Source organism: Sparus aurata, chromosome 19, assembly GCF_900880675.1.
Source record: "Sparus aurata chromosome 19, fSpaAur1.1, whole genome shotgun sequence".
NCBI classification, from domain to species: domain Eukaryota; kingdom Metazoa; phylum Chordata; class Actinopteri; order Spariformes; family Sparidae; genus Sparus; species Sparus aurata.
The window spans coordinates 27,432,209-27,459,813 of NC_044205.1; the positions used below are offsets into that span (position 1 = coordinate 27,432,209).

The 27,605-nt window shown below is 42.0% G+C and overlaps 1 protein-coding gene across 7 annotated transcripts in view; it reads right to left on the reverse strand.

Moving 5' to 3' along the window:
- Nucleotides 1–977: 977 nt before the first annotated feature.
- map7d2b (MAP7 domain containing 2b) overlaps nt 978–27,605 on the reverse strand; it is a 29,636-nt gene continuing 3,008 nt past the window's right edge. For 3 of the 7 annotated variants that reach the window (XM_030398135.1, XM_030398140.1, XM_030398137.1), the window contains 14 exons: nt 26,850–27,010; nt 17,996–18,146; nt 14,495–14,584; nt 11,344–11,433; nt 10,993–11,111; nt 10,229–10,302; nt 9,909–10,117; nt 9,071–9,209; nt 7,331–7,511; nt 6,860–6,964; nt 6,595–6,658; nt 5,695–5,836; nt 4,244–4,539; nt 978–4,155 (listed from right to left, as the gene is read on the reverse strand). In XM_030398135.1, coding sequence (XP_030253995.1) covers nt 4,248–4,539; nt 5,695–5,836; nt 6,595–6,658; nt 6,860–6,964; nt 7,331–7,511; nt 9,071–9,209; nt 9,909–10,117; nt 10,229–10,302; nt 10,993–11,111; nt 11,344–11,433; nt 14,495–14,584; nt 17,996–18,146; nt 26,850–27,010 — 1,817 coding nt within the window. In that variant the 3' untranslated portion in view covers nt 978–4,155; nt 4,244–4,247. The remainder of the gene's footprint in view (nt 4,156–4,243; nt 4,540–5,694; nt 5,837–6,594; nt 6,659–6,859; nt 6,965–7,330; nt 7,512–9,070; nt 9,210–9,908; nt 10,118–10,228; nt 10,303–10,992; nt 11,112–11,343; nt 11,434–14,494; nt 14,585–17,995; nt 18,147–26,849; nt 27,011–27,605) is intronic. The other 4 variants (XM_030398139.1, XM_030398138.1, XM_030398141.1 and 1 more) reach the window with 4 other exon arrangements.

A 27,605-nucleotide genomic window follows, 5' to 3' on the forward strand; every position in this document is an offset into this window, starting at 1 on the left:
AGATGAGGGAACAGTATAAGTAACTGGGCCACTAACCCACATTTCTCTCACTCTCTGTTCAGTAATGTACAGCCTTGTTCGTTAACTGAACAGCACCTGGCCTGATTTGCTTTCCGGTAAAAGATGATTTTCTACACGACCTATTTTGGTGCATATTTCCAAACATGTTTCCAATTTAATTCACAATAAGCCTGGAGCTTTAAAGCCCCAGAGGTAATAATGTGGCTGCATCTCCTGTCCTGTTAAGGTACCACAGACTGTGTCAATTCAGTAGATGTGGTGGTTTATGTGAACTATTTCCATGGGGAAAGGAAAAGAAGCCGTGAAAGATGGACATAGAAATGTTGACTTAAACCTCATAATCTTTGTATTTTCTTGTCAGTTGTTTATTGTTTATTTGTTCCCTCATTTCCAGACTGAAACAGGCATCTTGTGTAAATTAAACATCAGAGCTTTTACAGTCCAAATAATAGCTTTCCTGTACCACCAAATTATCACATTTAGTAACGTTTCCCTCCAAAGTTCAAGACGAGGACAATTTGAAATGATTCACGATGATTGTGCATGACAATCAATGATTTTTAACCTATTTGTAGGTCAGACTTGGTGCCAACTTCTGGGCAGTGATTCCATTCAGATATTCTTCCAAATTGAACTAACTGGTCAGTAATTGTTTTATTTTGAAAGCTGAAAGGCTAAACAGGAAGTTGTGACCTGCTCCCAGTTATATGTGCACAGATCGATCATCTGATCTGCAGAAATCTCTTGTATACATTTATTTTTCCATCCAGCTTTTGCAGATCAGTTTTAAATACCAGTGCAGCATAAAGTCGACACACAGTGAGATGTGATGATAATAAAAGTGTCTGTGTGAAGCTCTAGAGGAATAATAACATCTTATACAGTTTATAATCTTTAACATTTCCCCTCTTTCAGCCTGTTAAACATGTTTTATTCATCCAGCTCACTGACACAAATGGGTTGATGGAGTTTATTGTTCTTTTTCAGCAGTAATCCATGCACCACATCTACAATGATATATTCCACCAAGCTGCAGTGTCACAGAGTTAAGTAATATTAGGATAAACATTATGTCCTTTAGTTTGACTTCATATACAAGGGGACCCAGGAGACCCTCTTACAATGAGTTTCAGCAGAATCTGGAGGAGCTAACGCGGAGAGAGGGAAGCCGTCAGGTGAGCGGAAAACATAAAAGCAAACGCGCTGAAGGTTGCAGCAGTGACGGGTCAACACCTTTCTTCCCTCAGCGTGGCACCATGGAGGAGCAGTGGAGTCGCTTTTCCACGTCTAGAAGGATTTTCAAGAGCTTTCTCTGCACCAGGATCCAAATTTGATTCCTTCCTCACAGTTCCTACCCCCCTAAAAAGGCCCTGTGACTGTTTCAGCAACAGCAGCATCAACCTACCCTGGACACCACCTTCTGTCAACCAACTCAACAGATTTAAAGGGATTTTGCCTTAAATACGCAGAAATTTGTACAGAGTTTGGTTGGTGTCTTGTCAAAAAAACTGAAAGATTTTAGTGTTTTTCAGTGAAATTAGGGGATGGGACAATTTGGGGGGGGGGGGGGGGGGAGAGAGAGACAATTTACAGTAAGTGTAATTAAACAGTTGAATAAATATGTGATTTTGATTCTGATTCTAATGTTTTTGATGATTTTTCAGGAGAAATGCTACAAATTCAGTTCCGCCAGACCATAAAGTTAGAAGATATTGTTGAATTTACAAAAATATATAACTGAATGTTTGAATGGATGCAATAGAATGTGTTTTCCTTAAATACTCAGACATTTGTACAGAGTTTGGTTGGTGTCTGATCAAAAGAAATCAAAATAATTTAGCATTTTTCACCAGAATTACATAAATGGCATCAAACACAATGTAATGAAGTGAAGCTGATGAAAAATGCTAAATTCTTCATGTTTTTTTGACCACGCATCAACCAAACTCTGTACAAATTTTTGTGTATTTAAGGAAAAATTAAGGAAGGAAGGAAACATTATGGTCTGGTGGAGTATTTCCTGTATTTTTTCCAAAATAGCATTTTGCCTGAAAAAAATCACTGTTTTCTATAAATATTTATAACTTTTTAAAGAGTTTGGTGCGGGACTTGTGGTTGAGGTTCTGCTGTGGGATTCTGGTCTTATTACTTTAGTATCTACAACCCTGGGTAACTCTGATCGTCCTCAAATGAACCTTGGTGGTAATTCCAATTTGCTTTCCCATAACTGCCTTTCTCAGTCACTTCCTTGTGATCTGCCTCATCAGGTGCAGCTGAAATCCAAACACAGACCTCCTCAGGGAGTATTTGCAGTTCTTGTTTGTCTACTTCCAGGATATCAGGGTGGAAAAGGGCCGTTAAACAGCGAAAGTGCACATGCTGGATGAAACACAGCCTGAAGGCAAAGCACAGAGGACGGGTTGTTTTAAGGGGAGATGCTGACTGCACAGAGGTTTAAGGCCTCGGAGGTGATGAGCTGCGAGGTGGTGAACGCTGTTTCACACCAGAGTCTGTTCTGAATCGGTGAGGTATATTTTAGTCGGGGTGGGATGAGCTGAGGTGGAGATACAAGCGTCTTCAGAGCAGTGAAACACACGACTACTGTAAGTGCACACTATAAACTGCAGCTAGCGTGGTTACAGTCAGTGCCAGACAAATACACAACACACGTGTCAATGTTTCCTGACCTGCAGATAAAAATACAGGACATTTCACATATTTTTTCCCCCGCCCGTTTTCCCCTCCCAGGTTTTTTTCTTCATATCCCTCCTGTGGATTTGTTGCAACTCCACAAAACGTCCATCGATGAGCAGCAGAAAAACCGAAGCTAAAGGCTAAAAGTGTTACGGGTCAACAGCAGGGTTATAATATCAGTTGTTGATGAGTTTCTCCAGCTTCATGGTGACAGGAAATCTAGAGCAGACCGGGTTTGACAGAAGTCAGCAGTCAGCAGTAGAGCAGGTCGGAGGTGAGATTAACACACAGGAACCATCAGAAACACCGACAGAAAGAGAGAAACTCTCACACACTGTTGAAGTACACAGCTACAACCATAAACAGCTCAACTAGCTAGTCCTCACTGAAGATGCTACACAGTATTCACACAACAGTGTCTGATTCACGGCTTCCCTCAGAGCCGCGCCCCGCCCGCCATGACAGACTCCTCCACCCACACAGATCTATTTACAGTTTTACAAAAGCAGAGGTTAAAGCTACGGAAGCCCGGAGAGGCAAGTGAAAAAGAAAAGACTAAAGAAAACCCCAGTCATCTATTTTCTAAGTCCGTTCTTAATTGTTTCCTCTCCAGTGTTTATGACTGAGAGAAAAGGTTTCACCAGGATAATCAATCTAAGTTTCTTTATTTTTTTAAATCTGTGAAACATTTTTATCCTCAGGATCAGGTTTTTCTATTTATTGTGAAAAAGAAATGATCCTGAGAAACCTTTTTTTTCTGCTCTTTAGTCGTAAACACGGGAGAGAAAACTATTTGCGTCAGACCTTGAAACAGATCCCCAGATATTTTTTCTCTCACTTGTCAAGGCTTCCGTATGAAGCGGATGATACTTGATGTTTTGTGGCAGTGCAGCTGGGCAATGCTGGCTCGACAGGAACAGATGCAGAGGAGAGGATGATGTTTGTCAGGGACACATGGTTTGTAAAAAGATGCGGTATGATGCTGGAGGATTAAGTGAAATGTCTTAAATGCAAAAAATGTGAAATCTGTAAATGAGGAAGTTGATGTGTGCAGTTTCTGACCTGGAACTCGTGCCTGTACAGTGAGTTTTATAAGTTTGCAGTCGATTTTCTTTCCTAAAACATGCAAGAATGACGTTCCCGCTTCCTGCTCTGTCACATAACCACCTCATAAATACACTTCACATTATTTGCATGATCCTGACAAACGTTGTTGTGTTTTGTGAGTCAGAGTTGCCCGCTTGCACTGCCTCAAAATGTGTCCAGAAGCTTTACTGTTATGAGTTTGCAGAGTTTGGTAATACAGATGTGACGAGACATATTCAGCATTTGTTCCTTATGGAAGTGATGATTGTTGTTGTTGCAGACAGAGGTGAAGGTCTCTTGGTCTGTTTCTCCTGGCTCCTGTTTCTACTGAACCCACCAGCTCCTGAAAACCTCCTGAAATAGACAAAGAGGACAAAATAAAAGTGTTAGCAGATCAATATGACGACATCGTGCACATCTGTAAGGTGTATTCAGTCTCTACCTGGCTACTGGACATCCAGTTTGCTCGGGCCGATGCTGTGGATGAGCTGGGAGGATTCAGAGGCGGCGCTGTAAGCTTGGATCAGCAGGTTCTTGTTGAGGTCTCCCACCCCGCTGCCGGCCTGCAGTTTGGGGTAAGGGGGCGTCTCTGCACCCTGACGCTGTCCTCGTCCGTGGCCGTCGAGGTCCATCAGGTGCTCGAGGGGGCAGCCGTCCGTCCCCTCTGTGACCGGTGAAAACTCATGAGCGCTCGCCTGCTCCTCCCTGGACACTGGACTGATGGAGACAGATGGAGAACTTCAAGACACAATGATGACAGAGACAGAATATTTCATTATTGCACTTTTTTTCAGTATCTTTTCAGTTTTAAAGATGTAACGTGTAAAATGTGGCAGTCGATTGAAGGTAGCTTCATAACAACATGACGGCTGCTCACTCTACTCTTTGCTGAAGCGACTGGCTGTCATTAGCTTATTATCCTCAGATAACCGTGGAGCTACTGGCCCTATTAGGCACGGATCACGGGGGAGTCACTACAGGCGACTGGGGCTTGGCAGCCTCCCAGTGAACATGGCTGGGCACCAAACTGGGACTGTACACAGCTCAGACCAGGACCACGAGTCCAGGGACAAGAAGACACGGCAGGCGGGGACAGAAAAGAGAGAGTAGAAGAGTCTGTAGAGCCAGAATGTTTTCACATCTTACTCTGAGAACTGAGGATTTATTCGGACCAAACACGAGGTGATTGTGGAGACAAACCACCACTGTTCTGGTGAGTGTGATTTAGTCTAAGTCCAGTTTGAATAAAGTGTGTTTTATGATGAGCTAACGAGGCGATGAAGCTCGTTTCAGATCAGTAGGAGAGAAACTTGAATTCAGACGGTGTGCCGTTGTATTTACCCTAAAATAGACATTAGAATGTTTCCTTTCTTGACATTTTGTGAGTTTATTCAATTAATTTAATAGATTAAGAAGCAAACTTGCCGCTCGCTTACATCTCCCAGTTGAAACTACAGGGGATATCAGAATATCCCTGGCCATATTTTACACATTGCACCTTTAAATAACATACTGGGTCATTTCACACACACTTAAATGTGTCATGATGAAAATATGTGTTTTGAAAGAGATCTGGATGAAAGCAGTCTCCATGCTTGTGTAGTTTGTAGATGAACATGTCAGATTTCCCCCTGACGATAAATCTTTCTTCCTTCATTTGAGACTCTTTCTACCGTACAAACCTTTTGGATGTTTTCATGAGCATCACAGGATGAAAATGAAATGCATGACTGAGGAAAAGAAGCCAACAAGGCTGACAAACATTTGTTAAATGCACACATGTACAGAAAAACTGTAAAACAACTGTTATTCTTTTGAAAAACAGATGTGAACGTGAGCATGTAGTGTAAAAACAGCCCGAGACGGCTGAACACATCTTGGAGACCGTCTCACCTGACGTCCATGGACTGAACTCCGTCAGACAGCTCGTCCACGCAGCTCTTCTCCAGCGGTCCCAGCATGATGACGGGGGCTTCAGCCGGAGTCGGGGCGTCCTCCTCTGAGGCGACCGCAGCTTCTGCCCTCATGTCAGACGCTGTGAACACACGGACGTTTTAAAAAGCTTTGTTTTCTGGGATATTCACTATTTCTTCGTCTCTATTCACCGTTGTTTGATAAAAAGAGAAGGAGTGAAAAGACACCAAAGATATCCTAGTTTATGTCTCTTTATCTTTGATGTTAACTCTTATTGCAAAGACGCAGTCCTGAACTGATTCACTGTTGTTTTAATGTAAAGCACCAAGCTGGCTGCTAAGACATCTCTCTCTCATATCTGACTCTTTGAGCCATTTTGAACCATAATTTCATAATAATTAGGTGGAAACATAAAGTCTGTCTTGCTACTTAAAATATCTGTAAAGTGGTTGTTTTGCCTGTTGGTGACAGGCTCAGTTTGGTGACAATAAGTCAAATATCGCTATTTTTCAGACATTTCTTTTGAGATAATTTGTCCGTATTTGGTAAATATTGACAGACGTGTGTTTCACTTCCTCTTGGGTCACCGGTGCTGATGGAACAGTAGTAATACAACCCACTCTGGATCAGAGAGTTCGACTGATACTGCAGAGTACTTGTGTTGGTGTCGACCATCAGGCGGCACTGTTCCCCTGTCTGTCTGACACTGCTGAGTCACACTGCAGCTGAGCCTGATCTCATTACATTTTAGAGAAAACTAATAATGCAGGAGAAAGAAGAGAATGCCGTGGTGCAGGAAATTAAGACATCGGATGAGATTGTGAGCTCGACGGCGTCCAGGAGTTTCTGTCAAAGGAGGACGATGTAGTAAATGTTCACCTGCAGCAGCGGACAGAGGCTCCACTTCACTCTTACGTGTTCTCTTCATGATTTCCTCAATTCTCTGTAAAAACAAACAAAACACAAGTCAGAGAACAGACACAACCAGTGTGATTTGAGATGAAGTAACGGTGATTGATTGTACAACATTTTCCAGTTGTTGTGTGGGCTGAAGGAGAGAGTCTGGTGTAGGTCCAGACCTTCTGGAGGAATAAACACCTGGAGTCACCATCTATGATTCATGAGACAGATGTTACTGTGATACCTTCTTCCTCTGCAGTCTCTCCTGCTCCTCCTGGATGTGCAGCAGCTCTCTCTCCTGTCTCTTCCTCTCTGCCTCTTTCTGGGCTCGCAGGAAGGCTTCCTCCCTCTGAAACACGGCCAAGAACATTCTCTTTCTATATTTCATCATTTCAAATAACTAACTGATGCTAAAATGAGACACATACGACTTTACATCAAGGGAAAACACTGAACCATCTGTCCTCAGATCGAGGTCCCTTTACTTGTGTTTGGTTATACTTATTCCAAAACTTATACATCAAACTAAACAAGAAAGTAACAACTGTCACTCAGTAATCATCATTTTCGCTCAAGTCAAAGTGCCAAAAAGATTTCAGCTGTTCATTTAATTTCTGATCAGCTAAATATTTAATAAATAAGTAAATATGATCAACTTGGAAGGTTCAAGCACAAGTTATCTCGTCAGATTACAGACACACTGATGTAAGCTGACCTCTCTGTCCAGCTGATCCTGCATGTCCTTCCATCTCTGCTCCTTCTGTCGTCGCTCCTCGTCCTCCTTGTTCCTCCTGTCCTCCTCCCGCCTCACTCTCTCCTCCTCGGCCTGCATGGCAGCTCTCTCCTGCTTCTCTCTCGCCTCCTGCTGCCTCCTCAGCTCCTCCTCGGCCCTCAACCTGAAGGAAGACGTGATGTTTGAGCTGTGCAGGCCACAATCAGACAGAACAAAAACATTTCTCTTGCCTAATTTAAAGATAATCAAAAGTATTTTAATCCCAGTCATTGATTTTAAATGGATACTTAAAGTTCAAGTGCTGACAAAGATGATTGTTGGTGTTGGTGGGGTGATTTTTGTCATGTTCGTTGGCCTTTCGAGAACATCAACGAATGTTAATGCACAATCTCTCTCTAAAACAAAACAAAAGCCATTTGGCAAGTATTGTGCGAGACGGGCTGGGCGGAGCTGGAGGAGAGTCAGCTGCAGATCCAGACCTTCTGGAGGAGTATACACCCGGAGACACATCAGATTCTGCTCTGATCCGTGGCCGTCTACCGACAGGAGGAGAGCTCAGAGATTACTTTTTAACCCTTGGGATTAAAAGGTGGATTCAACTTCACTCCTATTTGTAAACCTGACCTACAGTCAATTAATCTGACTGTTTGTTGGTGGTGAACACATCATTAAACAACAACTGCTGATAAAAATCTATGTAATTTGAGCTTTAATAGCTTTATTCACATTATGATGCGTCTCGTTCGCCAATAAAGCAAAAAATCTCCATCACATTTTCCAGGATCCACAGCTTCAAATGTCTTAAAGGAGTCATCACCTGGTTTTTTACATATCCAGTCCCTCTTGGATCGCTTTGGATCAATTCTTAAAACTTATTACAATTTTTTTTTTTTTTTTTAATCAAACATAGAGCTTGTTCTGACCCTTTTTCATACCGCGACTTTCTCACGCGAGATTATGCGCGAGGTTTTGACCGGTCCGGATGTGCATTGTATTAATATGTAATGAGGCGCGCGTTGATTGGCCGCAGGAAGGACAGAGCCGGAATGGGGCGCGAGCCTGCATGCACACACAGACTCCACAACATAAACAGCCCCCTGTCATGGCGCACACACTAAATGACGAACCTTATGGAATTCAGGCATTTATGTACGAGCCGGAGTCGGAACCCGAACGGGAGAGTGAAGAGGCAGAGACGGTGAAGAGACACGTTTACAGCAGGACGTCTCTGAATGGTAAATTATTTTTTTTTCCGTCGTACTTTTCACACTCGTGTTTTACATGTAAGACCTGAGTTTTAATGCTGGCGGTCACGATGTATGGCGTGAAAATGACAGAGAAATAAGCAGATTCGGCGTGCTCACTCTGTCTGAGGACGGCTGTGAGCCGATGCTTAATATGCAAGTAGCCTCCTGTGGTAACATCACCACAGGAGCAGAGTCAAAATCTCGTGCTTTAGGAACGCGCACTACTGTGCGCTATTCCTGTTCGGAAAAAGAGCCAAAGCGAAAAAAATAAGCCACTTTCAGACTCCAGCTTTTCAGGCAAGTTTCAACAGAGGTCCAACAGCAATATGCATGATTTAACGAGAGAAATTGCGATTTCCAGGTGATGACTCCTTTAAAATGTCTTGGTTGTCTGGGAAAAAGTCCATGAAGAAGCTAAAGAATAATAGTTGTCAATGAGTTAGATATAAAAGCAGCTGCTGTGTCCAACACTCACCTCTCATCCTCCAGCCGTTGTCTCTCCTCCTGCTCCTTCTGTATTCGGGCCAGACGTCTTCTCTCTGCCAGCAGTCTGGACGCCTCCTCAGCGTCCGTCGTCCCACCAACACTCCTGCCTGTGGGCGTGCTGGGAGACTCTGTGTGTGTGTGTGGAGGGAGAGGAGATGGTTGAGTACGCAGGTGATGTAATTCACCTCAGTCATGTGTCGTTGTCGCTATTGTCCTCATAACTTTACAGCGTAGAATAAAAAGGCTGGTAGGGTTTAATGTTGAAACTACGGATGTACCGGCTGGTATGTGACTGACATTCACCAACATCAGTTGCAGATGTGAACGTGTTGAGTCTCATTAATTAAGCGTAGTGTAGTTTTACTCATGAGAAACAGGGTTATGCTAAAAGTTGTATTATGAATTTGTGCTCATTCACAGTGTAATGACTGGCTGAATGGTTTTCAAACATTTTTTAAAAGTTAGAGGTTTTCTTTGTTTCCTTAACACAGAAGTGAGAGTAAATAACAACACAGACACAAATCCAAAACATCTGGATCGGCCAAATTGCTATTTTAAAAATTAGCATCGGTATCAGTCTGCAATACGGTGCTGTTTTGTGATGTTTCATAAAATGGCAATAAAATGTGTTTTGTTTAGAAAAGAGGTTGTTTTTGCAGTCGTACTTTAATTATTTATTCCTTTCAAAGGTCTGTGTGGAAATGAAATCTCTTCCAGACCGGTGAGTTCAAGTGCAACCACACAGAGCGGAAAGACGACTTCTTCACAGAGAAGTTATCACCTGAATACAAAATGTCCCGAGGCTGACGGACACACTGTGCCTTTACCTGCATTCAGTTCTTTGCTGGTGGATTTGGGGATCTTCTTCTCCGACGTCTCAGACTTGGTGGATTTCCTCTCCAGTGTGCTGTGACCTTTGACCTCGCCGTGGCCCCTGTCGTCGGTACCAGGGGTGGTGGCCCTCTGCCGGAGCGGGGAGGGGGGGTACTGGCCGGGGGAGCAGGGCGACTGGGCGCGACTCCTGTTTGACCTCACCCTGAACACCAACACAGCCACATCAGGTCACCTGGACTCTAATCCAAGTGAGGTGTGTAGGTGTTACCTGTGTGTGTGTGTGTGTGTGTGTGTGTGTGTGTGTGTTCTGTACCGTTTCGGTGTGGCGGGGCCTTTGCTGTTGGCCCTGAAAGAAGAGCTGCGGGCCGGTGTGTTCGGAGTCTCACCCTGTAAGTCACATTCACAAATAATAACACACATTTTGAACAAACAGTCGACAATGACATTGTGCAGTGTTAGAAACATGCAGCTACTGACATCATAACGTCTCAGCAACATTAACATCAATAATTACTTAAAAAATATAAACAGTATATTGTTTATAACAGCTACATTAGAGACTAACATCCTCCTCCTGATCTGTTTCTTCATTCCATCCTCGTCTGGTGACTTTGTGGGTTACATTTGCATCTTGGTTTGTCACTTGTTACTGCCAATCATGTTTCAAATCTAAATAAGTTCCTGTACTGATGTCAGAGAGCGTCCATCCAAGAAAACTGTATGGATCTTTAAATGAACAAACAACAAGATTCTTTTTGACACTAGCTGCCCTTCAGTTCAAAATCAAAACTGATTTTCTGGATATTTGGTGAGTAAACATATGGAAGATCTTCAAAAAACACTGAAATATACACAGATCTTTTAATTTGTGTGTTTCCTGCTGAAAAATGCAAATAAAGTGTTTGATTATAACGTAACATATCGGAACTCAGACTCTCCAAAATAAACCAAGAAGGTTTATGAGAAATGCGTCCTTATTTTGAAGAACCAACAGCAGCAGTAAGAACACGCTGCAGTGGATATACAAGTGTGTGTGTGTGTGTGTGTGTGTGTGTGTGTGTGTGTGAGGGGACTCACCGTGGGTGTTTTGGCTTTGGACGTCTCGTCAGGGAATCCAGCGATGCTCCTGCGGTTTGAGGAACTTCTGTACGGTCTCTGGTTGCTGGGGGAAGCTGTTCGTTGGGACACAAAAGACACTGAGGGGTCATGGACCGACACACACACACATACACACACACACAGACAGATGAATAAAAACACAAATGCACACAACATGACGTTGACACAGAACAAGAAAAACCAGAGGAGACACACTTGAGCAAAATATTCTGCAGTAATTCTCCTGACTGCTGTGCTGAGCTCTCACAGTGAACTGCAGCGTCACTCAACATGTGGAGGTTTTTAAAATGAACATCTGTGACGTCTCACCTCTCTCTGGTGAATGCAGAGCGGCTGAAGAGTTGGAGAGCTGTTTGTTGAGTGGCGGATCCATCGCGGGTGGAGACAGGAAGTCAACAACTGATAAAAGAATAGAAACAGACACATACATGACAGTGAATCACAGTACTCACTGCTGCTGGATCGAAGGATGATGTAAATGTCACAAATATGTTCAATAACCGCCCTGATCCCAAAACAAACACTCGTCACACCACAAACACAAAACTGCCAGCTCACACAGAAAATAATCCTGCTGGTCGATAAGCTGCGCAGGCTGCTGAATAAATTAACCTTGAGGGATGGAAGACAGAAATGAAGCAGCAGAACGGAGAGCAGAGACAAACCTGCTTCATCATGAAATGGAGGATGACGAGGATACAGAGGCAGCCACTGCAGATGCGTGGAACTGAGAGGAAAATGTTTCCTACGGCACCTGAAGGCACCATGACAACATGATGTGTTCCTTATCATTCAGGTGAACGTCTGGAAGATGATTCTACAAAATAATGATGATGCAGCGTAATGTTGTGCTGTACAATCACCATCATTCAGATTCAGATTCCCCTTTATTGTTTTTATACTCAGGTACAATGAAACTAGATGTAAACAAACAGACTGAGAAGCTGAAGAATAAAGGCTCTTCTTTCACGCAACATGAATGATAAGTGAACACGTGACAGTTAAATTGCAGCAATATAAACATGATTTCATTTATTTTTGCTGTTTGGTGCTGTCACTGTTTGGAGTCTTTGCTCTTTTTCACGATGTCATCTACATCTTGTATCCTGCAGCTGATGTTTTCTTTAATTCCACAAAGACAATCAAAGTGTAATATTACAAAACAGAATGTTTTTATGTTGATAACCAGCTGGTGATCAAGTCTGAACATTTTCAAGATTCGATTACTTTCCTCTCAGGTTTTAGAGCAAAAGTGCAAAACAAAGGACATGGATTACTGCAGTGGCTGCTGTTGTAACACAGAACAGGGATGATTGGAAATGTCTGGTGTGTGTGTGTGTGTGTGTGTGTGTGTGTGTGTGTGTGTGTGTGTGTGTGTGTGTGTGTGTATTGACCTGGTTGCACTTGCTGGTGTGTAGGTGGGGTCTAATAAGTTTCACAGATAGCTACAGGGTAAATGTCTGGCATGATGTATTGTGTGTGTGTGTGTGTGTGTGTGTGTGTGCGTGTGTGTGTGTGTGTGTGTGTAGGCGTGTGTGTGTGTGTAGATGAGGACGGGTTGGGTTCAGACTGGGTTCCCTGCTGAGAACGATATGTATGCATCACTAAACACGGCCCTGGGCCAGGAAGACAGGAAGTGGAGCAGCCCTTTGTTGTGATATGGGCGGGGGTTTGTGTGCACGCGTGTGTTTTCTGTGTGTTTTCTGTGTGTGTGTGTGTGTGTGTGTGTGTGTGTGTGTGTGTGTGTTGTGGGGGCTCCCAACCAGACACTCATTATCCACAGAGGAGAACATAAGTAAGTAAGGATGCTGTGTGTGCCGTGAACTGCTGCTGAAAATGGTGAAAAACAGCACTGATGTTTTTTTCTGTTTCACACAAACAAACACAAATACAGTAAACACACAATCAGTGTTGGAGGTCACACACATGTTTGTCTTAAAGGAACAGTTCACCCAAACATTTTGGGAGCTTCACAGCAAAGCAGCATTGCAGAATTCTCCTCAACAAGTGAAGCAGCTGGAGACTCATTTTAAAAACAAAATGGCTCCATGCAGCTCGTCCAAGTCTGCAGAAACTCAGAGATCCCAAATCGATTTGAAAAGATATTAATTTCACCCTTTTCTAAGTCTAAATCGTCACTGTAGATGACTCTCTGTTGTACTGTGAAGCTCCAGAAATGTTCTGTGGACTACAAAACTTCACCTGACTTTCCATCAACATGTTGGTGAGGAGACGATGACTGGATTTACATATTTGGGTGAAATGTTCCTTTGAAGCAACAACACATTCTTGCAGATTTCATCACCTCAATCGTTCTTTTCAACTCATAAAGAAATGTTGATAAACCAGATATCTTCGTGGAGAGAAATACGTATTTAGGGATGGAAATGTTATGCTATTTCTTTAATCGCTAGTCAGCTGCGTTAACAATCAATTATCAGGAAATAATATGTGTGGAACTATTCAAGTTGCTATTCATTAACTAGTTTGACAAAAATCTGAAACAAATCGAGGCTCCTAAATGGCTTAAATTTACTTCACGGACACAGTAAAAGTGTCTCAAATTCAAGGTGGTTTTGAGAATCACCTCTGTGAGAGTCAGCCGTTGCCAAATAAGGTCAAATCATTAAAATCTAAACTGTAATTGGCTATAATATGTAAATATCATGCAGTTTGTAATCAGACTGAGGAGCAGAGAGAGGAGACAGATGGAGCGTGTTTAAAATATTCCATGCTACAAATGTATAATCAAATCAGCAGCGTTTTCTGAAGATGACACACACTGATCTGCTGTACAGATGTGTGCTTACATAAAGAGCAACACTTTAAGAATTACTCACATTTTAAGGAACAACAAAAGTCTTATAGTATATTTGTTTGTTTTCCAGATTTTCACATATCTGCCAACATACTTGCACGATATGTCGCGAACTAGACTGAACAATAACAGAGAAAACCCTCTTTCTATCTATCTTTTTTTTAAGCAATGTTATTGTAATCATCTGTGTGCTTTCATCATGTGGTTGTTTCTGTCCTCCATGTTGGGAGTCGGCCCAACACAAGCAGATCTCTGCATATATGTGAAACAAAGATTTGCAGATAGGTAGAATTTGTAGATGAGACTTCTGAGAAAGAACCTGTGCAAACTTAAGTTTCCCAGAAACCTTTCTGCTGCACGTGTCTGCAAATATGTTTTATGCATGCAAAAGAAAAAGAGAAAATAGATTGAGAACAAATAGATAGCTTCTCTCAACACTGCACTGAATTCATCACCACAAACACGTCGTGAACACACTCCGGGATGATAAGAGAGCCGATGTGACGGCACAAAGACGTCCACGCACATGCAGACAGAGGAACAGCTGCAGGTGAGCCAGCAGGGTTTGTGTCGGGGGGAGCGGTATGAGCGTGGCACACACACACACACACACACACACACACACAGTCATGTGATCTGTACCGTTACGGGATTGGTTGGAGTTGGAAGCAGCAGGAAGCTCATTGGGCTGAGCAGAGCCAATGGCATGGCAGGGCGGGGTCTTAGGGTTACCTGGGCAGCAGGTGAAGCAGAGCGGAGAAAGCAAAGCGTTACACACTCACACATGTTGACGCACACTCGTACACACCTGCGTCATACAAACAGGTAACAACAATCAACCTCCGCACACAAGACCGACAAAAACAGCAAACAAACTGATCTGAGACGAGATTCCCAGCAGGAAGTGTCACATCACAACCTTCCATTTCATCAAATCTTCATCAGGTCACACAGAACAAGACAGTAGACGCAACACGATGATTCCAGCTGAGGAACAATCGTTCCAACGAGTTTTGACCAGAGTGAAATATCAGGAAACAAAGCTGTGTGAGGTCAGGACTTCAACATGTTGTTCAAGTCATTTAGGTTGTGAGAAATCTGACCATAACAAGACAGAGAGTCGACAGGACACGGAGACATTTTGACCCGATGATGGGCAAGATGAAACCAAACTGCACGATGGTACATCCACCAGCTGTGGAGACATTTATCTCTGAACCACAAATATCAAATGACTGGAAGAAGGACCACCAAAATTCTAGGGATTCATCCTCAGAGAACCATGAATAGCACAACATTTATGGAAATCCATCCAGTAGCTGTTGAGATATTTCAGTCTGGATCAAACCGACGGAACAACCCAAGATTCACACTGATAACGTTGTTGAAACTGGAAACCCACTCGTTCAGGTCTGTTATAAACAAGAACTCAAACCCCTGCATCACTTAGCACACATACAGTTCAATGTTCTTTCTTTATGATGTTGTGTTCTGTTCTGTTATACCTGTCGGGCCACAGACTGAAGAAAATCAAAGCTTGAGTTTATCCAAATTAACAGCTACCTCCAGGTTCTACCAGGCACGTTTGAATCGTGTGTCAGAAGCATCCTAGAAGCAGCTGTCTGCTCCTCTAAAAACACGGCGAGATTATTTTTGATAAAAGTAAAACAACAAATCAACAGCATAGAGCATCGTGTCAATTTTCAAAATAAAACATCCTGTACAGACTCAGGATCTACAGCTCATCAATGTTGGGGAATATTAACAATAAACACACTTAAAACAGTCAAACTAAGAAACATTTGACTACACTGCCTCATCAACCACAGGCAGGCATGACGCTCCACTCAGACTCACAACTTGGGATTTTCTTCCACTAATGAACTTCAGTTTTTAACAAGACCCAAATTATAATTTGACCTTTAAACATCCCATTTATCCTCCTCTGACATTATCGTATTCCCTACTGTCTGACAGCATCATACATATCCAGTATGTATCAGTTTATCTCAGATGTTTTTGAAGCTATAGAATAGAAACAAACTCAATATATATAATCTAAGATTCTATGTTTGTAAAGGCTGCGGCTGACCTCCACAGTCCTCTGTCAGTGCTGGAGAAATGTCTGGCTGCACCAATTCTCATCCTGGGATAGTTGCATGTTTTTGCATCACTTAACCCAGAATGCAGCACAGTGCCCAGTCATAACAGTGTCAGGGGAAGCTTGTTTGGCATGTTGGGATGGAGTTCTGGCATTAAACTGGCAAATGAATGGGTAACGACTGTTGGCTTGTTTGTGTTTTTGATGCTAATGAACAGGTTAGTCAGAGTAACTTGCCATATTCAGCATGTAGGTTAATAACTTGGAGGTTGTTGTTACTTCACACAGCGATGGAGATTCTGCACACGCAAATAGCAAATAGCAAATAGCAAAGGGAAAAGGGGAATATACCCAGCAGTCTGTATCTGGTAGGTGAAACTACATCAAATGCAAATATCTTCAATCATTTTGACATATTTTGTTGTTTTGAATCTTTTGGGTCTCTACTGGACAATGTGTAGCTGCACAGCAGGTTCCTGTTGTATTAATCAAGCTGAAGTAACCTGGTTGATTTACAGCCTGAGAGCCCAGCTTATCACTGACCACTCAGCTGCCTCCATATGACTGTCATTGTTTCAGAACATAAACATGTCAGCATGAGTGAGTCAGCTGTGATTAGGGCTGCACACTTTATCATTTCAGCATCCACATCACTCTGTTCACATGCACAACAGTCACACAAAGGAAGGCAGATTAACTCAAACATGTCCTGCTGCTCGATACACAAAGAAACTCTACAGAAGGGTGTAATATTACAGACTTCAGACCGAATCAAGGGCTGCTGGAACAATCCCAATCATTCTTGATCAATTTCTCAGACAAAGCAGGGCCTGCTCTCCACGACAGAATCATGTCCATGACTCTTCAATTATTATCTATTTCCATATAAAACTGTTCAAGTTATCTTGTGAAAATTCCTGTATTTGTTGATATGGCACACTGCAAAAAAACCAGAGTATTGCAGTGTTAGTTTCATGCAGCCTTGGTTGTGATGCATTCTTGGTTGTGGGAAACTTGTCAGATTAAACTGAGAAAAGGCAGCGTTGATTCTGACTGGAACCAGAGAAAAATCTGCAGCACATACACACACAAACACACACACACACACACTTTGTGTCTTTAGTGAGTCTCTGTCCTTTAATCGAGTGGAGCTGTAAGATGAGATGCTGCTGTTTCTGCTGCAGTGAGCGTTCTGCTGGGCCCGACAGATCCCAGAGCAGCCTCTGTGCCAGTCAGCCGGGCCGGAGCCAGACGAGCTGCTGGGTGGACCCTGATCCCAGGTCAGTGCCAGGACGGCTGGGCGGATGGGTACAGTGAATTATTGATGGCGTTATGAATGCACCACAGGATCTCGAGCCTCGCTGGTGGCGCTCTGGCCTCCCGCTGGCCGACATGACGGCAGAAATATCTCGGAGAGGACGAGGATGACGGGAACGAATGAGGATGAGGCATAAATTAAGACAGATTGATGCTGGTGGAGTGAGCGGTCGCATGTCGCACTTCGTCTGTGTTTATGTGCGCGGCCTTGGTGCGTTCAAGGTTGATGTGTAACTCCTGCTGTTCTGGGAATCAAACCGGCCTCACGCAACAGAAATGAGACAACAGAGCGATGACTCACATCCAAACACACACCTGTAGCACATTTACAAGCCAAAACCATCAGCTTACACGCACAGCTTCACACACATCCAGATATACGTGACTGTAAACACACACACAGCCTCTCCTAACCCTGATGAGGAGACAAAGCGCTGAGCAGCTCCTGCATTGCAGCCTCCACACCCTTTTCCATCCACTGCCCTTCTCCATCACTTCTGCTCCTTCCTCTCTTTATCCTCACATCACCCGCTCTCCCTCCTCTGCTTTGTCGTCCACACCCTTTCATCCCACCATCCCCCCCTTTCTCTCCCCCTGACCTCCAGACCTCCCCCTAAACACCTCTCCTCCTCTCCTCCCAGCCCCCCCTTCAGTTCCCCCTCTTCACAAACCAACCCTCCGCTGACATCATCTTTCTCCATCCCCCCACCTCCCATCATACTCACCCTCTACTCCGTCAGGCGGTCCTCCCCACGTCCAGCGTTTAGGCCTGTTATCCAGGTGGTCCCGCGCCTCCCCCCCTCCTCCACTTCCTCCTCCTCCTCCTCGTCTCTCGGCACCCCCGGCTCTCCGGCGGACCAGGGCCTCCAGCCTCTCCTGCTCGTTGCGTTCAGAAACAGGAAAGAACAGAGACTCTCTCACTGAGCCATCGCTACGGCGACGAACGCCTGGCGAAGCGCTCGGCTGCGCCATGGTTACCGCATGCAGCAGCCGCGCCCGTCCGTCGTCCTCTTGTGTCCTGTGTCACCGAACGCTGGCTGGGCTGTCACTCAGAGATACAGCAGCTCTGCTCTCTCTCCGTCTGTCTGCCGCTCCCTCTAGGTAACATCGACTGCCTCGACCTCTCTCTCTCCTACCTCGCCACTGTTTACCCCACCCCTCCTCTCTCCCTCTCCCTCTCTCTCTCTGTCTCTCTCTCTCTCAGCCTCTACCTCGATCTCCCTCCCTCTCTCTCTAATAACTGAGTCTTTTTCACGGAGCAATTTAGTCCGCGGGGAAGGAACAAATGCAACCCGTCACCACCCCCATACACATGCATGAACACACACACACACACACACACACACACACAGACGGTGGGTTGGATATTGATACCGGTTGCATTTGTTTCATCTCTTGTGCTCTTTTCCTTTGCTCCTTTCTACCTTCTTCTGCCTTGTTTCTACACACGAGGAATGGAAAAATTACATTATCGGTTATCGGCAGATAAAGAAAATCTAGCCGAAAAGACAAAACCACATTGCTTTTGTTGACTTAACAAGTGCAGCATCTACACACAGTAGGTGGTGGTATGCACCTTTAAAGTTGTTCTGTGAGCAGCCAATAAAAACAGAGAAGAAGAACAACAAACACGCTGATGTCGCACTTGTAATGCCGAACTGCTGCACCTGTGTGGAGCCGCGCAACGTAGACAAGAACCACACACGTCGGCAGTGGCGTGAACACAACACGAGGGAAAAAGTCTTAACACGGCTGCAGAACATCAAATAAAACAACTATGTTCACGACATCGCACTCTGTATTTCTGTCAGTGGAAAAAAAGCCCTGTCATGCTTCTACGCGCAGTATAATATCTTGTTAAACATACAGTAGTTTGATAGAAATACATACTTAACCACAAGACAACAACATAATACACTACATACAACATGTTTTAAAAAACAGATGAATACAACATAAAATAACGCAAACCTAGTTTCATTTTTAAAACCCTAGTGTTGTTGAAATGATGTTTCCTTGATGATACAATATATAACAAACAATAACTATTATTAATGTATTTATCGTTCATTCAAATTTGGTTAGTAATAATAAAATAATAAAATCTTCCTATCTATATTTTCTCCTCTTTTTCTTGTGTGAACTATTTAAAAATGTTTTAATTTTGTCTTTCTGTCAGTGAACAAACTAATTACTGCTGCCAGAAGGTTCTGTTTTCACCCGTGTCCATTTATTATGTTATTATGTTTAGTATGTTTCTTTGTTTCTTCAGCACGATTACACAAAAATGACTGAACAGACTCCAGTAAAACTCCCATGAATGGAGGATGGATCTCTGCACCTTTGGTACAGATCCTACAGAAGACGGTTAGAAACAAAAGAAATTCAGAATTCTGACTTTATTTTCAAAATTAAAGGCAGGAATTTTGAGAAAATAGTCAGAAACATGAGACATATTTATGTGGCTGGTTTCTATCAATCAGTACAATTTGATCTTTGACACTTAAATTGTGTTTCAGCAGTTATAGTTACACGTTTGATACTGGATTGGGCTCGATTGAACTATATGCACTCTAGCTGACATTCATTTTAAAGTGTAAGAACTGTGCATTCATCCACGGTTAGTGTGGCTAGAATGAAGAATATAATTCTGTAGTTGTATTCATGCGGACTGATTCATGAGCAGCTCATTGCCTCAGGTCTTAAAATCTTTTAGTGTTGTAGATAATACACAAATCCTTCTCTTCTTTATACTACCGTTTAAAATACAGTCAGACCTGGTGAGCATACAGTGTCTATTGATTCTATATGTTAATGAGTGATTGTCAGTTATTACGGTGTTCTGCAGGCCTCTTAAATATGAAATAGGATGGAATTTCATGATTGTTTCATAATCACTCATGAGAAAATATAACGTTTAGTTTGTCTAGCTGCACTTCCCAGCAGTATATAAAAATAACTCCCCAAACAGGATTGACCCGCTGCCTGCAGCACAATCCTCCGTCACAATAATCACACTTTTACTTTATAAGTGTGTAACGTCTCCCGACAACCTGCAACCATGTACAAAAACATGTTATAACTACACATTACTGCTGACGACAGGCAAGATAAAAGACTTAAAGTCCCCCTCCAGTCAAACTGTGTCTCTTTTATCGTTCCTACAGTTGAATGTTTTTGAGCTTCACTGTGTAGAAAGATGTGTATGCAGAGTTTGACACCAGAGGGCTGTTTTCACATTCACTGCTCAAAGTGTAAATGTTCTCTGAGCTCAATTAAAGGTGTGATTTGTAGAATATGGCCAGAATTCAAAGGGAGCTCTGAAAGAATCTTAATGAGGCAGCAAATCTGCAGAGCAAGTGACAAATGCTCCTCTTTGCTAGGTATCCTTGGCTGTAGCTAGCTAGTTAGCTCATGGCTAAGCTAGCTGTTCTTTATTTGAACTGTATCTATGATCACACGCAGACGTGGTTGTTATAACAGGCAAGAAAAAGATAAATTAAGATGCTGTGGATCAAATTTCTATTCACATCCTATTCTGTTTTTTTCAGCCAACAGTCATTAATGTGGCGATGTTAGTAAGCAGCTGTTTGTACAGTAATTGCACAATATACAGCTGATCCACTGCTCCAGAACACTGTCGATATATAAAAGGATGGAAAGGCCACACCTCAGCATTGTGGGTGGGTTTGCTGAAGGTGCATGCAGAGTCACGCACAGACTGCAGGAGGGAGGAGAGGCGATGGGAGGAGGAGGGGGAGGACGAGGGGGGGTTAGAGTGAAGACGAGGGATTTAAAAAGAGAGAGGAGAACTGTAAGATGAGGGGGGAGAAGGGTACAAGTGGAGAGAGATATACTGGGGATAAAGATCAAAGAGGAACAAAGACTGCAGCAGAGTCGCTCGCTGTGATTCAGGAGAATCTGTCCAACACAACTGATGCAGCACAGAATAATCAAGTCCCTCACAAAATCTCTCTGCACAAAACTGTCAATTTCTATGATACGTTTTTTTTTTTGCATTTAATGTGTGGTTTGATTTATTAAAACAGACAATGCAGTTCATTAAGTAACATTAATTAGAGGGCTAATGTGGAAGAGAAAGTCATGACGGACTCATTTATATCTGCAGTGCTCAGTCAGAAAGTTAAAGGAACCTGTTTTAAAGACCGAAACTATGTATAGAAATACATAAATAAATGAATAATTATGTGTTAAGATATATGTTTAATTGTCTCCATGAATAAATAAATCACAAATTAAATCAGAGATAAAACATTTAAATGTAAGATTTATTTGGAATAAAATATTTAGAATTATCTATAAACATTTTTTGTGTATTATTTTATGTACTTATTTATTTATTCACACAATTATTCATCTATTAACAACGTACTCACTTAATAATTGTTTATCCTTAGTGTGACAAAGTAAATAAATAAACAAATGCACAAATTAACATTTATATATTTCATAGTTTATAAATTATATTCACAGTGCTTCATTTAATTTATGATTATGTATTGATTTATGGTGGCCATGAGGTATAAATAACATAATTTACATTTATTTAAGCTTTTTGTTATGTAATTAATTAAGTGTAATTCATTATTAAGTATATCATATAAACATATATACATTTAAAGTGCTCTGACCTCTTTAGACTGACAGAATATTAATCTATGATTAATTTGATAACAGACTTATTGTTTTCAGTCACTCAGCAAAGACACATTGATATTTATTGACTATCACGTATTGACTAGATGATTGTTGATCTGACAACTGAAGACGTCATTTGTTTTCTGCGTAATTGTGATGAGCACATTTTCTGACATTTTACAGACCAGAAAACAAAAAATCGAATTAGATAATCATCGTGACTGTGACTAAAACAGCTTCACGAGAAAACTGTGAGAAGCCGATAACCTTTACTGCAGTTAATGCTCTCTTTAAAGTTAACATTAACAGGTTTACATCCTGTATCGAAGCGTGCTGTGTTTCCTTCTAAATAATCAAACTCATTGATTCCACAGACGTCTTCTCCTTCTCAGAGGTGAATTATGTGCTTGTCACAGCAATGCGAGCATCGACTGCCTGTTCCAGTAAATGGCACACGATACGCTGGCGGTGATGTCATCGCCCAGTACGACTGACCAATCATTATGTCATTAAGTTATGCTTATGAGTGTGTGCAGGGGAGGAGGGGGAGGGGCTGTTAGCATGCAAACAGAGCCTTTAAATCAATAGAGACAGAGACCCCCCCCCCCAGTGGTGAACTCTCTGTGGAATCAGACTGTCACTGGCTTGTTAACTCTTTATGTGCTGCTTAGCATTTCAGCAGGCAGTAATAATTCACGTCCCAGCTGAGAGGGTTATCGCACAAACGCAGCAGATTATTCCTGTTGGTTTGTACTAATGTGAGTCAATGGTTCTGAGCCAAGTGATGCCCACTCATGACTCATGTGGAGCAGAGAGTTCTATTCATGTTTCATGGACGGAAAAAAATCTCCTTTCCAACAAAATCATCTCTGTTACAGACGGTGTTTCAGCTGCATTTACAAAATTACCATTTTACGCAAGAAACGATATGCTCCTTTCTTTGTAAATGATTCAATTAGTTCAACACTAAAATGTCAACAACTAGAGCCCAATTCATATTCCATTTTTACGGCTTTTACAGAAACAGGAGAGAAAAATTTCCAATACACAAATTTTTTTGTGCAAAGATCCTTTAAATGTGGTCATCAAACACTCAGAGATATGACAAGGAGGCAGGAAGTTTTACAGTTGTACTATATGCACAACATTTTTATATTCAATCTATCTTAAAACATATTCTAAAGAAGACATAATGAGCTAATTATCAGGTTAGAATAATATATTGTATATTTCTACATGTGGAAATAAAGGCACAAGACACAAGAAGTAAAAAGAGAGGATTTAAAGTGCCGACAACCTTGAGCCAAACTCCATTTCTGCATTTAATTTTACACATCAAAGTGTGTTTCCAGGTGTTGAGGAGTTCTGTGTAAGAAGGAAAGTATAAAGACTTCGGTGTCTCCAGAGGGAGCTGAGATAAGTATAAATGTCCTCAAGAGATCTCAGTCGACTCAGCTTAAGACTTGATGTTTGAAAATAAAGAACATCTGTTGGTGTGGAGCTGCTGTAAAGAGAGCGGAGCAGTTCTCTCCAGCTGCTCCAGGCGACATTTGACGTTACAAGCACATGCGGAGAATAAAAGGGATTATATCTCTGGATCTGCTGCGTCGATTCTGATCCTTTTTGTCAACTATCCAGGCTGAGTGGAGAATAAACCACTGGAGGACTCTTTTGACTTCCTTGAACTTCACAGTTGGCTGAACAAGCGTGCAATGTTTTTCAAACTGGGGCTGATATACTTAAACTATCTATTTTATTTTACCACATGTTTTTCAGTTCAGAGTGCCTTCTGTCAGACTGGAGGCTGGCAGATATCTTTAAATTAATCTAAATGCAGAATAATGGAAGTGCTCGCTGCCTGCTGCGGTTGCTTCACACATGCTTAAATGTGTCATGAAATGTATTTTATTGCTATTATGATTTGATTTGTTGTCATTTTGATATCTTGATGCTGCTAATTCGACCCTGTCTTGTTGCGGTTTCACTTGTAGCTTGTCACACACAGGCTTGTACATTTCCTGTGATATATTTAATTGCATTCCACAGTATTTTGTGTGTGTCTGTTGAGGTGACGAGGATTGGACAGGATTCTGGGGAGGTTAACTTCAGTACAGATGCACCGTGGTTTCAAGTCTAACACTGAAAACTTTTCATGTTCCAGTTGAATGCACACAATTGGTCAGCTGACAGAAAGTCATTAGAGCTCCTGCATTAATTACTTGCCGCTCCTTAAACTCTAGTGCAGCCTAACAGCTGCTGGAAGTACACTGACTGGGTTATGGATCGACACAATTAATTCAGTGGCAGAGAGCTCAGAGGGGAAAAAAGGGAAAAGAAAGAAGATTACTTTCATCACAGAAGGCAGTTCTTGTCTAAGTTCTCCTGTGATTCGTCTTTTAAAGAAGCTGGGGTTGGTAAGATTGGAGAAACCAACACGTGCAAGATACAACCCAATTATCAACCCAGGCCTGACTACACTGACATCAACTGGGGTGATGTCAAGCCCCCAGGAAGAGCGCCAGGCTTTGAAGCCAATTTTCATAGAGGCCAAGATGTGTAATTACATCATCACGTGATGCACTGGGGCCCAAAAAGACGTTTACCATAAGCAAACATTGTGAAAGGAGTGTCTTTAAAATTGAGGATACATTTTTTTGAGCTTCACAACCACTGCAAATGACTGGATCCAATACAATTTGGAAAGTCTAGAAGAGCCACATGATTACATTATTTTATCCCCATTTCAGTAAGCCGGGCACTAAACCTGGAGGATCCAGGTATTTGTAATTTCCGCAAAGTCGAGCTTTTTTGACGTCATGCACCACTGAGCAGCTTCCATGAGAACGGGGCTCCGTCCAGGTTTAATGTGATGTGTGTTAGCAGCTAGTTCACAAGTTTTCTAACCTCACTTGGCTATTTGAATCAAATACATTAATCAGTGAGTCCAGCATTGTTGCCATCATGAACCATATCCAACTATATCATGTTTAATCTAAGGGAACACCTAATATTATCATGATAAATGTATAAAACAAATGTGGGTATTCTAGCGAGTATGTTAGCCAGTGGTGGACAGTAACGGAGTAAATTTACTTCGTTACTGTACTTAAGTACATATCCAGAGGATTTGTACTTTACTTGAGTATTAGATTTCTTTGGTACTTATTACTCTGAATACATTTCCAAGACAAATATTTTTACTTTTACTCGAGTTAATTTCTAGGAAGGCTGAAAAGTACTCGTTACTTTCAGGTAGCTCTTTTTATTTTTATTTTTTCTAAAATACTATTGGACACAAGCTGTGTTTGTCAAAGAAGGAAACCTATCACAGTGCACGCTCTCCACTGGGATCTACGTAAAAGCGGAAATACGTCATCCCTCCCCATAAGGATACCACCAAAGTAGCCGCGCTCTCGACTGCGTTTGTCAACACAAAACCGCGACAATGGCTGCATCAGAGGTAGTTTTTTGTAAAGCAGTGATTCTCAGCCAGTGGTCTGGGGACAACATTGGTCTTTGAGTTCCCAACTTAGCTAAATGATAGAGAGTTAGTTGGAAGGTGCAGGTTCATTTGGTTACAGTTTTAATGATTGTTAATAAACATCTGCAACATCTGCTGTCCTCCTGTGATCCCATTCATTGTATTAGTTTTTATAGGTGTTTCTGCAGGCTTTATATAACATTGTGGTCCTAAAAGCAAGCACATCAGTGCAGGTGGTTTCAAAGAGTTCATTCTCAGAAACAAGAGTTAAAAGGTCCTTAAATTCATTTAGAAAAAATTGTAGTAATTCATTGATGTGAAAAATAAGAAATTTACTCTTACTTTTACTTAAAGTACATTTGAAAGCATGTACTTTTGGATACTTAAGTACCTTTAAAAGCAAGTACTTTTTTACTCTTACTCGAGTAACATGTCGACTGAGCTACTTTTACTTGTAACCACAGTAAATTTTGACCAGTAGTATTTGTACTCTTACTCAAGTACTGTGGTCGAGTACTCTGTCCATCTCTGATGTTAGCACTGGCTGCACTCTCTCTCTACAGGTCACATGAGACGACAGGATGGGCTGTTTAGAGCCCTGCGACAGCCACAAACACTGGATTTTTTCCTTTAATTTGTCCGAGGCTTTCAATTTACTGATTGTTGTCAGGATGTTAAGATTCTGGAATAATCTACCAACAGTAGCTGTAGGTTTGTGAATGTGAACAACAGACTGACGGTTGGACGGAAGGGATTAATTAGTCATGGATCGAGAGGTAAGATGAAGGAGACACGGAGGAATACATGACACATTCTGTGGAGGAGACTGTACGTGTCAGTTCTGCTTTATTTACGTCTATTAATGAGCTGACAATGTGGGCTCAGGGTGATGAGTCAGGAATGTTAATCCACCTTCACCTGAATTGCACCAGAATGGTTTATCATCTTAATATGTTGTTTAAGAATATTGCGGTTAAAAATGTGTAAAACAAGTTTTTTCTTTTTTCTTTTCTTTAATTTATCCTTAATAATGGAACATAATTTGTTGCAATGAACATCAGTTTGCAAATATGTGTTAAATTGGACCTGGGTGTTTTAACAAACAGTGCTGGGTATTAAATCTCAATATATTTTGAGTATAAATTGTATAATGTTACTGAAAGTGAACACAGTAAAGTTCTAACATGTTTCTGCTTCCTATTCCAGTTTTGATACTTCTTAGTTATTTCTAGTTCACACATCTTTTGATAAGTATATTCAGCATTTATTCTACTTAAACTATAATTTATTACTTTATTTTATGGGATCAAACTGAATCTTGCTTATTCATTTTGTCTGAATATTTAACACGACTGTAAACGTATACGTTCACTGTCAGCAGCTGCCTGATGTGTGCTAATGTGTTGTGAATGCATCATTAGCGTGCTGTGACCTCTGACCTTCTCTGCTTCTTGCTGCTGCCGTCTCTTCTCCTCCGCCGCTGCCCTCCGCTTCTGCTCCTTCTTCTTCTGCTCATCCATCTTCCTCCCTCGCTCCTCGGCGCTGCGGTCCAGCCGCTGCTGCGTGCGACGCTCCTTATCGTGCAGCACCTCCATCATCTCTGAACGCACACACATGAACGTCAGAGGTCGCAGGTTAGTACAGCACATTTACTCAAATACTTATTCTGAGGGATTAAAGTATTTTCTGTCTTTTATGGGAGATTTTAGACTTCTTCTCCACTTCATTTCAGAGGGAAATACTGTACTTGTTACTTCACCACATGGCTAGAATAACCTTTTAGGAGCCCCGAAGCAAAAATTAGTGGGTGTGTGACAAAGCTGAAGTAATAAAGGTCTTAATAACAGATTCTGACACAGGGACCCTTCATGTCAGGGTCCTGAGGTTGCATGTTAAAGCAGGCCCTGCCTCAGGCATTCTTCACATCAGTATCGTGACTCAGTGGTGCATTTTCGCAAGCAAATTTTCAATTAAATTAGCACAAACCAGCTGACACACAGTGAGCTGCGAGTGCTGCTGCAGAGTCAAGATGAAAATGTCGACCTCGAGTCGAAGGCTTTTGTTTAATAATTGAACGTCTCTCTCTATTTTCATTTCCTGTCAACTCTCTACTGTTGGTTATCAAATATAAAAAACCCTGAAAACAAAATGATTCTAGGACCCTGAGAAGACAGATTTAAAGGTATAGTTCATAA